The 17,892-nt window shown below is 40.5% G+C and overlaps 1 protein-coding gene and 1 long non-coding RNA gene across 2 annotated transcripts; both read left to right on the top strand.

The window, feature by feature from the left end:
- The first annotated feature begins 5,630 nt into the window (after positions 1 to 5,630).
- On the top strand, positions 5,631 to 7,042 carry LOC131170405 (uncharacterized). The gene is made up of 2 exons (XR_009141163.1): positions 5,631 to 6,117; positions 6,695 to 7,042. It is a non-coding gene; the product is annotated as an uncharacterized LOC131170405 (long non-coding RNA).
- An 8,711-nt stretch (positions 7,043 to 15,753) lies between these two features.
- Positions 15,754 to 17,835, top strand: LOC110647036 (uncharacterized). Its single transcript, XM_021800682.2, has one exon. The coding sequence runs from the start codon at positions 16,053 to 16,055 to the stop codon at positions 17,544 to 17,546; it is 1,494 nt and encodes a 497-aa protein (XP_021656374.2). The 5' UTR covers positions 15,754 to 16,052; the 3' UTR covers positions 17,547 to 17,835.
- Positions 17,836 to 17,892: the final 57 nt, after the last annotated feature.

The following is a 17,892-nucleotide window of genomic DNA, read 5'->3' as shown; positions in this document are numbered from 1 at the left end:
CTCTAGCTGGTCTGCAGAGAACCATCGACATGATGGCTCAGTATATGGTCCATCCTCCACAGCAGCAGCAGTCCACCGCACCAAGAGAGGAATCTTACAAACAGATCATAAATTTTAAGAAGTTGGTGCCTGGTACCTATGATGTGTCAGACGATGCATATCGGTTTTTGGATTCTCGCAGGCGATGTAATTACAGCTGATCGATAGAAGATTGATAGAGTGTATGCAGTACGTCATGGGGCCCATGCCTAGGCAATGGATGAATGACTACATGTTACCGGATGGAGGGTTTGACATGGGCTCGGTTGTGGAACTTTTATCAACCGGTTTGTGCGAAAGTTTGAGAGATCGAAGCGATGGGCCTTTGAGGCCTTAAGGCGAATGGCAGTGCAGTAGAAGAATATGCTACAGAATTTCTGGAATTGAGCAGATATGCCACAAAAAAAGTATCTACAGAGAATATGAAGGTGAAAACATTACTAAAGGGGCTTGACAGTAGATATGCAAACACGCCATGATGTCCGATCGATCTTTTGATGTGGTGGTTGACCGAGCTAGACAGATTGAGATCGATTATCTTTGTAGATGACTGGAAGAGCAAAGAAAAACAGAGCAGAGTGTTCCTCAGGTGTCACTTCCATGAGTACTCCGGATAGTGTTGGCCAGAGTAAGTATAGAGGAAAGAGTAGGACAAAGAAAAGTTTTTTTAGACACAAACAACGAGGATCTGACCAGTGCGGATCGGCGGTGGTCACGATTCGGAACAGCGATTACGGTGCAGCTCAGATCCTCCTTGGCACCTTGTGCACGGTGTGGAAAGAGGACATTCAGACCTTGTTTGATGGGATCAGAGTATGCTTGTGTGTGGCCAACCGGGTCACTTTGCTAGAGAATGCCCCATGTTCAGCGAGCCACAGATGGGGTCACAGGGTTCTGTTGCGAATGTTCCTCGACAGTTGTATCCGGGCGCTTCCAACATGGCGGTGATCGATTCGATGGCCAGGCGAGGACAAGGGGGACGTGGATTTGGAGGCGGTCGGGAGGTAGAAGTCGATGTCGTGGTTACGCCACTCAGGGTAGGGGTCAAGCTCGAGTTTTCACCCTGACCCACCAGGATGCTCAAGCTTCAAATGCAGTTGTGGCAGGTATTCTTCTGGTCTGTTCTTATGAGGCTCGTGTTTTGATAGATCCGGGTGCTACGCACTCATTTGTCTCCCCTGTGTTTGCCATGAGGTTGGGTAGAAACCCTACAACTTTAGAATGCCCTTTATCAGTAGCTACCCCACTTAGTGACAACATAGATGTAGACATGGTATTTCCGGGTAGCCCAGTGGTAGTGGATGGAAAGATCCTCCCAGCAGACTTGGTTCCTCTACCAGTAATGGATTTCGATGTAATCCTGGGGATGGACTGGTTGGCAACTCATTATGCCACCTTAGACTGCAGGAACAAAAAGGTATACTTCCACATACCTGGTGTGGAAGAGTTTAGCTTTGATGGTGACAGGAGCGTGGCTCCATATAATTTGGTGTCAGCGATTAGTGCCAGAAAAATGTTGAGGCGTGGATGCCAAGGGTATTTGGCATTGGTGAGAGATACATCTGTAGAAGGTGTCAGCATGGGAAATGTTCCTGTTGTCAGAGAATTTATGGATGTCTTCCCAGAGGAGCTTCCAGGGTTGCCACCAGGAAGGGAAATAGAGTTTTGCATTGATGTTGTGCCGGGTACAAACCCCATATCGATGCCACCTTACAGGATGGCACCAGCAGAATTGAAAGAGCTGAAGGAGCAACTACAGGAGCTTTTGGACAAGGGTTTTATACGTCCGAGCACTTCACCTTGGGGCGCTCCTGTTTTATTTGTGAGAAAGAAGGATGGATCATTGAGGTTGTGTATCGACTACAGACAGCTGAACAAGGTCACTGTGAAGAACAAGTATCCACTTCCTCGGATCGATGATTTGTTTGATCAGCTCCAAGGAGCTAGATTCTTTTCCAAGATAGACCTGCGATCAGGCTACCATCAGTTGAGAATCAGGAATGAGGACGTGTCCAAAACGGCTTTCAGGACAAGATATGGTCATTATGAGTTCTTGGTGATGTCTTTTGGACTCACTAATGCACCAGCAGCCTTCATGGACTTGATGAACAGGGTGTTCAAGCCATTTTTGGACCGTTTTGTCATCGTATTCATAGATGACATTCTGGTATACTCTCGGACCGAGGAAGAACACGTGTGGCACTTGAGGATGGTGTTGCAGACCTTGAGGGAGCACCAGCTATACGCCAAATTTTCGAAATGTGATTTTTGGCTAGAAAGCATCTCATTCTTGGGACACGTGGTTTCTAGTGACGGTATTCAAGTGGATCCCAAGAAAATTGAAGCTGTAACTGATTGGCTTAGGCCTACAACAGTCACAGAGGTGCGAAGTTTTCTGGGTTTAGCTGGCTACTATAGGCGTTTTGTGTAAGATTTCTCCAGGATAGCGGCTCCCCTAACTAAGTTGACCAGGAAGAATGTTCCATTCATTTGGACAGATGACTGTGAGGTGAGTTTCCAGAAGCTTAAGGAGTGTCTAACCACTGCCCCTATGTTGACACTACCTGTGAGTGGTGAAGGATACACCGTGTATTGTGACGCCTCCAGAGTTGGCCTAGGGTGTGTTTTGATGCAGAATGGAAAGGTAGTGGCTTATGCTTCAAGGCAGCTGAAGAGGCATGAGCAGAACTACCCCACCCATGATTTGGAAATGGTGGCTGTAATCTTTGCACTAAAGATCTGGAGACACTATCTGTATGGTGAAGTGTGCGAGATATACACCGACCACAAAAGTTTGAAGTATATCTTCCAGCAGAGGGATTTAAACTTGAGACAGAGGAGATGGATGGAGCTTCTGAAAGACTATGATTGCACCATCCAGTACCACCCTGGGAAGGCCAATGTTGTGGCAGATGCTCCGAGCGAGAAAAATCTTACGCGATTTGGCGCACATTTCAGTAGAGAAGAGACCGTTGATTCGGGAGGTACATGAGTTGATGGATCAAGGTTTAATCCTAGATCTTTCAGATGAGGGGGTATTGTTGGCTCACTTTTCAGTGAGGCCAGACTTGAGGGACAGAGTTAGAGTTTCCCAGCACAGAGACCAACAAATGATGAAGATCATAGAAAGAATACAGCAGGGTGAAGGTGGTGAGTTTGGATTTGCCAATGATGGCGCCCTAGTGCAAGGTTCTAGGATATGTGTGCCCGATGTGGACAACCTCAGGAATGAAATCATGCGAGAGGCACACTACACACTGTACAGTATCCACCCAGGTTCCACCAAGATGTACCATGATGTGAAAGATAGCTACTGGTGGAATGGCATGAAGAGAGACATAGCAGACTTTGTGTCCAAGTGCTTGACTTGTCAGAAGGTGAAGTTTGAACACCAGAGACCGTCAGGGAAGCTGCAAGAGCTCCCTATCCCAGAATGGAAGTGGGAAATGATTACTATGGATTTTGTGACTGGGTTGCCTCGTACCTCGCGTGTATATGTTTCGATTTGGGTAATTGTAGACCTCTTGACCAAATCATCTCACTTCTTACTCAGAAGACTACATACTCTGTGGCACAGTATGCCCGGCTCTACATTCGAGAAATAGTCAGATTGCATGGAGTTCCGGCTTCCATAATATCTGACAGAGGGCCCCAGTTCACTTCTCGGTTTTGGAGAAAGTTGCAGGAGGCTCTTGGCACACAGTTGAACTTCAGTACAGCCTTCCACCCTCAGACAGACGGACAGTCCGAAAGGACAATCCAAACACTGGAAGACATGCTTCGCATGAGTGTCTTGGATTTTGGAGGTCAATGGGATGAGCAGCTAGCTTTGGTGGAGTTTGCCTATAACAACAGTTATCACTCCAGCATAGGGATGGCACCCTATGAGGCATTATATGGAAGAAAGTGTAGGTCTCCTCTATGTTGGACAGAAATGGGGGAAGCAAGGGTGCATGATGTAGACCTAGTGCAGTACACTTCAGAGGTAGTTCCTTTAATCGTGAACGATCAAGACGACTTTTCAGCAGAAGAGTTATCACGGACCCAGACGGAGGATGTGGAGTTTGCGATGGCGACTATGTATTCTGAAGGTTTCTCCAATGAAGGGAGTCATGAGATTTGGAAAGAAGGGCAAGTTGGCACCTCGGTATATCGGACCTTTTGAGGTTACTGATAGAGTTGGAGCAGTTGCCTACCGGTTGGAGCTACCACCCAACCTCTCTCACGTTCATCCCGTGTTTCACATCTCCATGCTCAGGAAATACATTCCCGATCCTTCTCATGTACTGCAGCCGGATGTGATAGAGCTAAAGGAGAATTTGACATTTGAGGAGCAACCTGTAGCCATAGTGGACTACCAAGTAAGACAGCTAAGATCCAAACAGATCCCTATGGTTAAGGTTTTGTGGAGGAGCCAGTCAGTGGAAGAGTGCACCTGGGAGTCAGAACGGGACATGCGTAGCAAGTACCCTTACTTGTTCAATGTATAATCATGTACTTTATTCTGCCTTGTGTAAAAATTCGAGGACGAATTTTCTGTAAGGGGGGAAGAATGTAACACCCCAAAATTTTATTATTTATGAGTATTTTTGGTATTTTAATTTTATTTGAATTTTAGGAATTTTTTTGAGATTTTTCGGATTTTAAAAATCGGGTTCGATTTTCCGAAAATATAAACTTTAATGATTTTTAAAAATTAATTTAAAGACCACATGGCAAAACTAAAAATATATTTGGAGTCTACGTATTTTTCTGAGTTTTACGGAATTTTTTCGAAATTTTTGGACCTCGTTTTGGTCCGAGGCGAGTAAAAATTCAAAATTTTGTATTTCGAATCGGCAGCATAATCGAGCGGACCGGATCGGACCGGTCGAATCGGACGGTCTCTTCTCTTTTCTTCCTCCGCGACGCCTCTCCTCTCTTCTCTCGTTTCTCTCTCCTCTCAGCGCCACTGCAGCCAGCCAGCCAATGACCAGCGCCAGCCAGTCGTGGCCGTGGCCGCTAAACGGCCGAAACGCCGCAACGTCCCTACGCCGCGCTCCGACTTCCGGCCAAATTCGGCCGATCCGGCCACCGATTGGACCGGGTCTTGTGTCCAAAATCATCTACTCGGGGAGAACTTTCCATAGACACCAAGAACGCCGAAATCCATCGAGCGGATTGTCCGATTTTTGCTCAGAAAGATTTTAGCCCATTTTGACTTTTGGGCTAGATTTCTGAAAACCGTGAATCTCACGAGAAACCGAGGCCACCAGACGCTCCATTCGTCGAGAGCTTCGCGACATAAATTTCGAATTTTTCGACACCGTTTTCGGTGGGTCCCACGAACCGCAGTGTATTTTCGAGCATTAAATGAGCTTAGAAAATTCTGAAAAATTTATGTACTAACCCCCGTGTTATGGGCTTCGTGTAGGTATTCTCGATTCGCGGAAATTCGACAGTTGATCGAGTCTGCAAATTTCGGGCCAGACAGACCCGTTACCGGAAAAGTCTCCGAATTGGGCCGAGGTTTTGGCTAGCCCCCCATTGTCAGACGCCCCGAGCGCGTTCCCGAAGTCGGAATCGGCAAAGGTAAACCCGAACCTTGTTTTTACGTAATTTTCTAGTGCTTAAATAGGATTAAAAATCCATAAAATATTCGTGGTAGCTTAGAAAATTACGATTCTTTTTGCAATAGCTTAGTAATATTGCTAAGGACCGCGGGGCAAAGTTTTATAATTTTTAGAGCTTGTTTGGGCAGTTTTTGCAAAAATGATCAATAATAAGGACTAAATTGAAATTTTGCGTATTGTGATGGATGATTGATTTGATGGGCCCAGGAGGGGCTGTGTGATATGATTGAACTGTTGATGTATGGATTGCGAGTATAGAAGTGCGTTTTTAGCCCTTTTGCAGGTTGGGTAGGTCCTAGGTATAGGGGAGACTCTGCCGGATTTTCGGCACGACTTAGGACGTACTTGATATTTTTCTTTGTTTGTATTGAGTCAAATTTATTAAATAGATGTAATGTAATTGTCAGGTGAGCCGGGACAGCCTTCTTCCTCCGCCCAGCCGCCACAGTAATTTGTCGTCAAGTTTGTGAGTAAAATATTAATTTTAATTGTAATTTCGATATTATTATATGTTCAGCATGCCCATGCATCACTTATATGCATATATTTATGTAGTTAAACTCTAGGCACGATTTATGTTGCATTCATAGCATTAATGTGCCATGAGTGTTCTTGTGGTAATTTGGAGCGATGTGCGTGCGTTGGCGTGCGTGTGATGTGGTGTGGACTATGGATAGGGCGGGTAGTTACGGCTTGAGTTCTTGGGGACCCGTTCCTTCGAGGGGTAGTCACGCGGCTTGAGTTCTTTCTTTGGGACCCTCGATTTGGTTTATTAAGCGAAAGTCCGGCTTGAGTTCTTCGCTGGCACCAGGTTGGATTTAAGAGAGCTGTATAGGGGATCAGCTCCCAATATATTATGATTGATGCTACAGGGTGCGTGAGTGCTCCAAATTACCTTTTTGATGCTATGATGTGAATATGATGTTGATGTTGCATTTCACTCCACAGGGTGCATTAGTTCTGATTAGTTATAGAGATTATGGTTAAAATTGATATTTTACTCTCTGAGTCGAACGCTCACTCCTGTTCAAAAATTTTTACAGGCCACAGGAGGATATTTTGTTCAGGGTTAACCTGCTTTTCTACTTCGCAGGTTGTTTATTAATATTTGTGTAATTTTAGTTACTCCTAGAATTTCCGCATGTGTTAGCAGTAATTATTTGAATTTGGTCTGTAATATTATTATCATGTTGGACCTGTAAACTTAATATTTTAAGTCTGTTTTGATGGATTGGATGAGGGAGCTGAGCTCCCATTTATTATTATGTTGATGAGTATGTGGAGGGTGAGCTGAGCTCCCCAATGGATTGTTTATTGTGTTTACAGGTCGGGTGAGTCGAAAACTCCCCGTTGGAAAGTCCATTTTATGGCCGGACTCTGTCCGTTTATTTTCTTGAATTTGGGCCCAATGGGCCTTAGAGTTGGGTTAATGAACAGTTAGGCTTACTACGGGCCTCGGGGGCTTTAAGCTGGCCCAGGTCCTAGTGCCGGTCCGGCCCATAGGTTGGGTCGTGACACCTGAGACTGACCCTGACCGTGTGGCTGACCCGAACTCTATGCAGGTGGACCCTTGAACCTCTTCCCAGATGCAGGAGCTGAACTAGACTGACTTGGGCCCCTCTTCTGCTGTCTTTCCCTTCTAGTCTGCTCACTGATTCTTACTTTCTCCACTTTTAATGCAGCTTCCACTAACTTGGTGAAGTCAGTGATTCCCAAGGCGGTGATCTGGATCTTTATGTTGTCATTTAATCCCTCTTCAAATCTCTTACACCTTTCAGCCTCATTAGGGACTATCTCCCTTCCATAGCGGCTCAATCTTACGAATTCCTTCTCATACTCGGCCATGACAACCTGTCTGCCTCGAGTTAATGAATTCCCTTCTTCTCTCTTCTAGATATACAGTACCCACATATTTCTTCTTGAATTCTGAGAGGAAAAAGTCCCAAGTTACTATTTCTGGCTGTACTTCACTGGACACAGTATCCCACCATTCATATGCGTCGTCTTGCAGCAGAGATACAACAGCTTCTAGATTTTGCTCTGGAGTGCAGTGGAGTAGTTTTAAAACTCTGCACATTACATTCAACCAATTCTACCGCAATGTAATCATCTTCTCTCTTGCCAAAGAAGTCCACTGCTCCATACTTTCTCAATTTTTCCAGGTGTGATTTTGGTTGTGGAGGTGGTGGTGGTGGTGCTGCTGCTGGCATTACCCCAACCATTTGTCTGAAGAATTCGGCCATTTGTTGGAACATGGCCTGTGGAGGCTGAGCAGGCTCTGCTTGAGCTGGCGGAGCAGGTTCTCCCATACCCCAAGTCTCAGCTGCTGCAGGTGGAGCATGACTCTCCACTTCCTCCTCAACTGCCCTCTGAGATGTAGGGTCCATATCCTATTCAAAATAAGAAAGACAAACAGATCTGCATTAGTGTCACCTCAACTCTTACAAATGCAATGCATGGTATGGACTCAATCTAGGCCCAGAAACGCCTAAACCGTGCTCTGATACCACAAAATGTGACACCCCTTACCCGTCTACAGTATATCCGAGTAAGCTATGTCACACGGCGTACCGGAACACTCTATTTTACCTTAATTTATTTTTATCATAGTTTGACTACAACTTGTGAAATATTATTTATTGAAGTCATTTATTGAAATTATAATTTATTTGGGGTTCCGAAAATTTTAAAGAAAATTCGGCAGAGTACCGGCTAAAAATGGAGAAAACAGTTCTTCGGAACCTGTGAAAAACACTTCCAAAAATCATTTCAAACAATCCCAACTCCTTTATATCAACAAAGTCTCAATATGATTTTCAACAACCTTTCCATTACTCAAACATTCATTTCTCATGATACTCATATATAAGCTATAAATAAATGCTCAAATTTTACATTCATAATCACAATTCTCATTATTTACATGAGCATCAAAATACATTACATAAGTTCAATTACATATGAGAAAATAAAAATTAGTTACAAAATACCAAAATGAAACCTAGTGTCCTACCAAAGCACTGAAGATGGTGAGGTGACACGGACATTATGCAGAGCTGCACGAGGTCTCACCCAGTCTGTGGTCTACTGGGCTCTCGGTCAGTATCTCCGGAACCTACGCGTGGCAAAAGCAACGCGCTAAGCAATAATGCTTAGTGGTGCAAATAATAAAATAGAAAGAAATAACAGAAATAAATATGCATTGAATGTATATGTCTTATTTGTTTTGTATTTGTATATCCATTTATTTCGTTAACTTTGTCCACTTTCATTCATTTGGTTGCCCAAGTAACCTATACTGGACGACTGGACTGGATAAATGGGTAAACTGGCACTGGGTATCTAGTACCTCGGGCCGTCACACCATCGGTCACATATGCATCTCCCGGTGTGCAACAGAACAGCTAATAAGCTGTAATAACAATAGGCACAAGGCCAAATATCAACACAAGGTCAGAATGGCTAAAAGCCATGAAATCACAGAATGGCATATTGCCATGTGCAGTACTGCTAACTCAAACCTATTGGCATGCCAAACTATCCAAACCAATCTTGTTAGGTATACTAGGGCATTTGACACTTTTAAATTCTTCAACTTTTGAATTTCAAGTTTTGGTGTCACTATTCACCTCATTGGTCAATAAAAATGTTGACTTTTAGGTAGAAAATAGGTACATTGGTTTTGGCACTCCTAACATACCACATTTTGCATTCAAAACTTGTTGGCATTAAGCATTAATACCATTTCTAAGCTTAAACCAAGGGAAGCAGAATTTTCAGTTTTTATAACCCAACTTTACTGTTCCATTAGGCACTGTTGCAGTGGGAATTTGAAAAAATGGTAAACATGAAAGTTGTTCCTTATTTTGTCTAGTTGAATTTCCTTTTTTGAATCACTCCATTTGGAGTTTTGTAGCTACAGATATGGTCCAAAAACCACAGCTGGCCGGATTTCCAATCTGCAGAATTTACCAAATCTACAGTACAATAAACAGTGACTGCCACTGCCTTGTTGAATAGGTTCTGGTCATAATTTGGGGTAGGTTTCTTCATGAAAGTTGTTTGTCTATATCTTATCTTGTTGCTGTAAAAATTTCAGGTCAATTGAGCCATTCTACAGTGAGTTATGGCCAAATGAACAGTTATTGTTCATTTGGTCATTCTGCAGAACCTGTTTGCAGGGTATCCGGATTGGGGCTAACTTTTGGTCCTCTTGCTTTGGTCTTTTGGGCATGGTTTCTTCAGCAAAATTATGCCATTTTATGTCTAGTTTCATCTCCAATTGGCCAAACACCAATTGAACCTACACAGCCAAAGTTATGGCTGTCCAAGTGGGCTGGAATCACAGCCACCCTGCTGCACTCACTAGGCAGCATACACATTTCACTTTGCCATGCTATATTTCAGTCCAAATTATGGTCAACTTACCTCAAATGGTCACTAATTGACCATTAGAATGTTCTTTAACAATTTCATAAGCCTAGTCTAAATTTTACTCCCAAAACCTAGCTCAAATTCAAGGTTCACACCACCCACCTTAATTAAACACTTTCATTCATTACATGTATATATATACACTTTAAACATAATCTCTAATTCATTCTAAGTCCATTAAAACAATCAAACTCATTCCTTCCTTAGGGGCTGCCAAAATCCATGGTGGACATGCACATGATTTTTATTCATTTAAGTTACAAATTCTTACTTATTTCAAGTCTCTAACATAGAAATAAAGAGTTTTAGATATATATGTGCACTAACCTCTTGTAGGGCAGATTTTTCCAAGCTTAAACTTCACTTCCTTTCCTTTTCTTGGCTGCCAAAAGGTTATGCAAGGTGCAAGGATGAATTTTAGTGAAAGGAGTAGGAGGATTTCTAGTGAAACAAAGAGAGAAATGAAGCTTTTGAAGGTGTTAATGGAGGTTTGGTGCTAAGCAAGGTTTCGGCTGGTTGGGGAAGATGAAGATGGCTGCTGTTGCTTTTAATTTTTTTTGGTCTCAATTATCTCTTTTATTAGTTAGTTGAATGTTTGTTTAATTGTGATTGGAGGGGGCTTTTAAATGACATCATAAAGATGTCATAATTTGCTTTATTTTGATTTTTCTTTTCTTTTCATCTCTACTCATTTTCAATTTAATTTTTAGTAATGTTTATTCATATTTTATGTCATAATAATTATTTACTCAACTGGACAAGTCGGCCAAAAATCGTCTCTGAAGGCGAAATGACCAAAATGCCCTCCGTTTGGCTTAACGGGTCAAAATTATCTGTACCGATTGAAAAATTTTTCTAAATATTTTCTTGGCATTCTAATGCTATAGGAACCTCAATGACCCTTCTCTGGAGTCCCAAAAATTATTTTATGAATTTTTCCCCGGGTCTAGGGCTCCTAGTTGTGAGAACCGCAACTTCCCTCTGGGTTACCCATCGCTTGGGCACCGGCTCATTTAACTTAGTTGTATTTGATTTCTAAAATTTTTTCTAAATTTTTCTTATTAATATTTGAGTTAATTATGGTTCCTCACTTTAGTTTAAATATTTTTCCGGACGTTCTAGCTGTCCGGACCGACACTGGTCATCGGAACAGTAGAATGTACGGAGTTGCTACCGGGAGGGTGTTACAGAAACCTTCAAATCTTAAGATGCCATTCAAGAGATACATGGAGATCGGGAGGATAGCTCTCGTCAACTATGATAAAGACTATGGAAAGCTCGGTGTCATCATTGATGTCATCAATCAGAATCGAGCTATAATCGGGACCCTTGAGATGGTTAGAAGCCAAATGAACTTCAAGAGGCAGTTACTAATATCAAAATTGAAATTAGCAGTTCCCTTGCCCGAGATCAATTTGTGCCTTGGATCGAAAAGTCGATTAGAGATTGGCACGGTATTCATTTTGGACCCTGATCGGCCATTTAGTTCGGTTCCCTCATCATCATCAGATGACATTCTCACAATTCTCTAATTGTCAGTGTCATCAATTTTCAGGTGATAGGCAAAGAAAGTTATCGAGAAAAGATCAAAGTAGTTGTCATGTTGAAAATCAGTGCCGGAAAAGCAAAGCATAGGGAAGAGCAAGCCATAGGCTAGCCCAAGAGGAAAAGTGCGATGGTGAAAATGACAAAGTTTCCCCTAATATATATAAGCGTCAGTATTTAATACTCTTGAAACTCTAAGCAACAAGTTGGGAAGTGAAGAATTTAATTCCTTCTTGATTTTCAAAGAGCACTAGCGGAGATTAGATGAAGAGAATGGATGATAAGACTGAAAATGTAACAGAAGATCATACGCAAAGGCAGAAGATACAGAGTTAGGATTGGTTAAAGATCGGCAGATCGGATAGATCGAGAGGTTAAAAAATTAAGGAAAGTTACTTCAGGCTATGACCCTCGATCTACATAGTCAGCTTTCCCTGCCATCGGATTTGAGTTTGTTAAAGTATTTCGGGTACAATCTGATCTCCACCATCCACTTCATTTCAAAATAAGGATTTGAACCACCGAATCTGAGGCAGTTAAAGCATTTTAGTATGCACCAATACGTACCTTTGATTTCACCTGTAAGGATGGATTTTGGATCGTTGGATTAAAGTAAATAATAGATTTAGCACCTTTTATTCTCAACCCTTGGATCTATTCTGTAAGGCAAAACCCCCAACCGTTGGATTAAAGAGAAAAGGATAAAAGAGTCCAGAGTTAAATCTCAAGCTTCAATTCTTGGTCTCTTTAATTCTTGACTCTTAGATTCAATTCTTTTAGATCCACACCCTTTAATTTTGCCATCTGAAATCCTGCTCATTCATTTGAAGACCCCCATTTCCTATAAATACCTGAATGCTTCACTGTAGAAGGAGTCTTTGGTCTGAGTTTTGAGATTTCGGGTATTAGTCTTTAGCTTTTGATCTTGCGACCTTGATTTTGTAGTTTCCCTTGGCACTTTGATCTTCAATCTCAAGTTACAATCTCTATTTTTCATCCATCTCCTGTAATATAAAGTTATTAGTGCAAGAGGGGCTTTAGAAACGTGTTTTCTAAAGAACCTTCTCCAGTAGTTTCAATATTCCGGTCCCATTCTTCAATAGATTTGCTCAAAAGCTCGGTGGTCCAGCTTTGGTTCGTCATCAAGATCTTGTTCCAGTCACTTTCATCATCTCAAAAGGTGCCCCTGGTCGGCTTAGCCTTAGCGACCCCATCTTGATGTGAGACATTAACATTGGCTCTCCCTTCACCTTGATACCTCATTACAAGTAAATGTCTTAATAGTCCCTCTTCTGATTGAATGCAACTAGGCTGTATTTGTTACGTAAGAACTTTTAGGACATCGAATCATACTTGACTTTTAGAATATATTAGTGTTAGATTAATTTATCTCACAAACGTTACCTTTTGCATGCTATAGTAACGCGTACGTCATTTCAAAAGATTTTGATTTTTGTTAGTGTAAAAATAAGAGTTCGGATGATATGAATGTTATTGGAGTTCCGGAAGAGTAGTAAAGAGTTCGGATGGGATTAAGGTAAATACGAGAGTGATGACATGGAGAGTTCAGATCCGATTAAAGAGATGGGAAATAATAAGGGTGAATAGATGTAAGTTCGAGTAGATATGGAAGGTTCAGGTAACTAACAAGAGATCGGAAGTTAAGAGGATGGGAAAGGGTTTCGAACAGTAGGAAAGGAGATCGGAAGTCAAGAGGAAAAGAAAAGAGTTCGGACAGTAATACAGAGATCGGGAGATAGCACGCATAATTTACCATTTCACTTTTTCTTTATATCATCCCAATCTTTTAGAGAGAGTTCGGGAGATAATCCTTACCTTGAACCCCCGCAATTTTAATGCCTCCGTTATAAAACTCGTCCTTTACGAATATGGGAGTTCAGGAGAAATTTCTTTCCTTGAACAGAACTCCCACAACTTTACATATTTATGAAACTCTTTTCTTTTATAAATACAGGAATCCTGGAGAGAGTTCTTTCCATGAATTCCTGCAGTTACACGTTTTATAGAACTCATTCGTTACAAAATAAGGGAGATCGGGAGAGAGTCCTTTCCTTGAAACCCCTGCGCCTTTTTTTTTTTTAAATTCTACAAACTCTTCAATAAATTTATCGAATACATTTCAATGTTCAGTTCGCGGGAGAATCTTTACTAGAACTCTGAACTTTATATTTGGACCTCATGGAGAGTCCCTTTTGGAGTCCACTTGTTAATGTTATTAAGGAAGCTTCCCCCCTTTAGTTTGGTTCAATCAAATGAAACATCATAATGGCAAAAAAACATTAAATAGTTTAAAGATGAAACGATGTGGGTAAAGGTTTTACAGCTAGTTGCGTCGATGATGAGACATTTCTTCATTAACTGAGAGTCCTCATTAATGAAGGGAACTCTCTAGGTTTTAATTAGCCCATTCCTTTTGAATTAGAGTCCTAATTAAAAGGAATAAAAATCTATACCCATATTGGTTCATGCATATTCACTACATGCACTATACCCTCAATTATTTGGATGCCAGTGAGGAGGTGAATAATGAGTGAGCTAAGAGTCCTCCTCACTCATTGTAAATCTCTAAGAATCAAATAATGCCTCTTTAGAATTAGAATCTTAATTCGAGGAGGGAGGAATTTAATAAATACATAATAAATTAAGCAAACTCAATCTCAACTAACTTTGGAATCATCTCATTTACCTATGTTTATGGGAAATCCAAAATAGTGAAAAATCTTGTGTTCCTTTATTAAACCAACAGAACCAACATCACAATTTAAACCCAAAATTTTAGGTTTCAAATTATAAAGAGCACATCATTGAATTTACTTACTCTCGTTGAAGGACGATGTAGGGTGCTTAACACCTTCCTTACACGTATACGGACCTCGAACCTAGAGTCTCTGTTCTAGAAGTGGCATAAAAAAAATTTCAAAATAAAAATAGTTTTCTTTAATTTTTCTCAACATGAAAGTGGCGACTCCTCACTTTTCCACTTCGGTGAGAATCATCTAGCGACCGCAAAACTCTTGCGACATACATCCTACTATAGATATGATACACACATCTTTCATTCGAAGGCCCATCTTGATTATAATGTATCAATAATATTATAAGTATTATATTAATTATTTAAATTAAAATATTAAATTTAATATCATTTTAATTATTTATATAAATAAAAATATTTATTAATTAAAGAATTATTATTTTTTAATCCTATCATATTTTAATGAAAGCTATGTATTATAGTATATTATATTATTAACCTATAATATTAACTTAAATGTAATATAATAGAAAAATATATAATAATAAGTTTTAAAAATATAAATAGATGAAGATGTTTAAAAATTAAAATAAATTAATAATAAATATAAATTCGCTCATTAAATTAAATTAGTTTAAATTCTGTTTTTTTTTAAAAATAAATTTGATTTGCATATATATTTTTTAAATTTTTTATAATTTAAAATATTTAACTTGCATAATAAAATTACATAATTAGATTAATGTAAAAGAAAGTTATTTATAAAATTAAAAAAAAATAATTTTTAAAATATATTTTTTTTAATTTAGTGCATTATCATTATCAAAATTTTATTTTTATTATATTAATATTTTAAAATTTTATGTTATCGTAATTTGAATACAAATATTTTTAAAATTTTTTAAAATATTAATTATTTAATATATTTAACAAGTATTTTTATATTTTTAAATTATAAATTATATGTTTTAAATGTATTATTGATTAAAATATTAATATAAATTTAATAATACACTTTTAATTATATCAGAATAATAATATAAAAATACTCTAAATAGTCATAATAATTAAACAATTCAGATGTCTATGGTCTAATTCACACTGATTTTTCTTGTTTTGCCTCTTGAAGTGGGCACACCCAATTCATTGGTCCATGTCCCATGTAATTACAAATTATGAAAAGCATCTTCGGCTCGCCTCGGGCTCATAGGCAGCGAGTGACTGCTGTCCCATTGCAATAAGAGCAGAGCAGATAATGAGAATGCCCCACCACAAGTCCAATCCACACGTTTACAATGAGACGTTGAAAAATCACTCAGCCAGTGTTTGAGTTTTGTATTGTAAGCCTGCAACCTCACGTGAGAGATTTCCAGGACAATTATTGCGACTTGGGACCCAATATTAAGCTCACTGTCCATCAGCAAACCCCTCCTCATCTTTGAATTACCTCCATACTCCTCCAGAGTCTAATCGGCCCACTCATTGGAACAAGTCAGTCACTTCTCCTTTGCAACCTGTAGAACCCCATTTCACTCCGTTTCCAGTTCAATTCCCTATCTTTACAAGTAAACTTCCGCTACGTTCAACTTCTGATAGAAAGAAAGATCTCCCTCTGTAAAGGTTTAAAAGTTTTAGTTTTTTGAATCATGGGGACTGATTCGGCTTTGAATTCCACAAAGCCTACACAAAGACCTACTCAAGAAGAAGACTCACATAACTCATCCACTGCTCTTCTCTCTTTTGACAATGATTGCTCTGATCCCTCCAATCCTTCTCAGAAACGCACCACCACCATCATCTTCATCTCTCTCCTCCTCATCACCTGCATTGCCCTCTCTGCTGCCTCTGCCTTCGCTTTCCTCTTCTTCTCCACTACTTCGTCTTCTTCTTCTTCTTGGCCTGCACCTGCGCAGACATCGTCTCCTATCGAAACGACGTCACGTGCATTAATCAAGTTCAATCACCCTGTGGTTATCTTGATTTCTTCCGATGGGTTCCGGTTCGGGTACCAATTCAAGACTCCAACGCCCAACATTCACCGTTTGATCGCCAAAGGGACTGAGGCCGTGACGGGTTTGATTCCAGTATTTCCTACTCTTACTTTCCCTAATCATTACTCAATTGTTACTGGGCTTTACCCTGCTTATCATGGCATTATCAACAACCGTTTTGTCGATCCAATCACTGGTGAAGTCTTTACTACGAGAAGCCACGAGCCCAAGTGGTGGCTTGGTGAGCCACTCTGGGAGACTGTGGCCAATCATGGGTTAAGGGCTGCTGCCTATTTTTGGCCTGGTTCTGAGGTGCATAAAGGTTCTTGGAATTGCCCTGAAGGGTTTTGTATGTTTTATAATGAGTCGGTTCCATTTGAGGAACGGGTCGATAAGATTTTGAGCTATTTTGATTTGCCTAGCGCTGAAATTCCTGTGTTTATGGCACTGTATTTTGAGGATCCTGATCATCAGGGCCACCAGGTGGGACCTGATGATCCAGAGATAACTGAAGCTGTTTCTGGAATTGATAAGATGATTGGGAGGTTGATTAATGGGCTAGAAAAGAGAGGGGTTTTTGAGGATGTTCATATTATTATGGTGGGCGATCATGGCATGGTTGGTACATGTGATAAGAAGTTGATATTTCTGGATGATTTGGCCCATTGGGTCAAAATTCCAGCTGAATGGGTACAGTACTATACTCCAGCGCTCTCAATTCGCCCCCCTCCGGGTGTGTCACCATCGAGCGTTGTTGGGAAGATAAACGAAGGATTGCAGTCGGGAAAAGTTCAGAACGGAAAGCATTTGAAAGTGTATCTTAAGGAGGAGCTGCCTAGTAGGCTTCATTATTCGGCAAGTGACAGAATTCCACCGATAATAGGGCTGGTTGAAGAGGGTTTTAAGGTGGAAGAGCAGAGATCAAAACATCAAGAATGTGGAGGAGCACATGGCTATGACAATGCATTTTTCTCCATGAGGACGATCTTCATTGGTCACGGTCCGCAGTTTGCAAGGGGACGAAAGGTGCCATCTTTTGAGAATGTTCAGATATACAACTTGGTTACTTCAATTCTCAATATTAAGGGTGCTCCCAATAATGGGTCTCTATCATTCCCAGGATTTGTTCTTTTGCCTACTCCTAAGTAAGTGGTGGGCAATTTTATTGTGACGCCACATAAGCATATATTTCTCAAGAACGATGTTTATAGATGTATGTATTATGGTAGTGCAGAAGGTAATTGAATTAGTATTGATCCTTGCAATTGTTGATCATGCCCAGCTATGTTATCACTTAGTTCAAACATTTCATCTGTTTTGAGCTGCAGATAAATGAGTGGAACCTAGTATGTAAAATTATTGAATGTGTACTTTGTTAGCCTGCCACTTTGGTCTTTGTTTAGCCAGAATTAATAGCAATTAAAGGACCCGATTTTCAGCTTTGCTGTTATTATAATACGGATATTGGATGCATAACTAGGACGAGGATATACTT

The sequence above is a fragment of the Hevea brasiliensis genome, chromosome 11 (assembly GCF_030052815.1).
Source record: "Hevea brasiliensis isolate MT/VB/25A 57/8 chromosome 11, ASM3005281v1, whole genome shotgun sequence".
Taxonomy (NCBI): domain Eukaryota; kingdom Viridiplantae; phylum Streptophyta; class Magnoliopsida; order Malpighiales; family Euphorbiaceae; genus Hevea; species Hevea brasiliensis.
The sequence above is the reverse complement of the archived record's forward strand: the minus strand, read 5'-3'. Positions and strand labels throughout refer to the sequence as shown.

What these genes read in the sequence shown, in the direction of transcription:
- LOC110647036 (XM_021800682.2), top strand. Translation starts at nt 16,053, where the DNA reads ATGGGGACTGATTCGGCTTTGAATTCCACAAAGCCTACACAAAGACCT.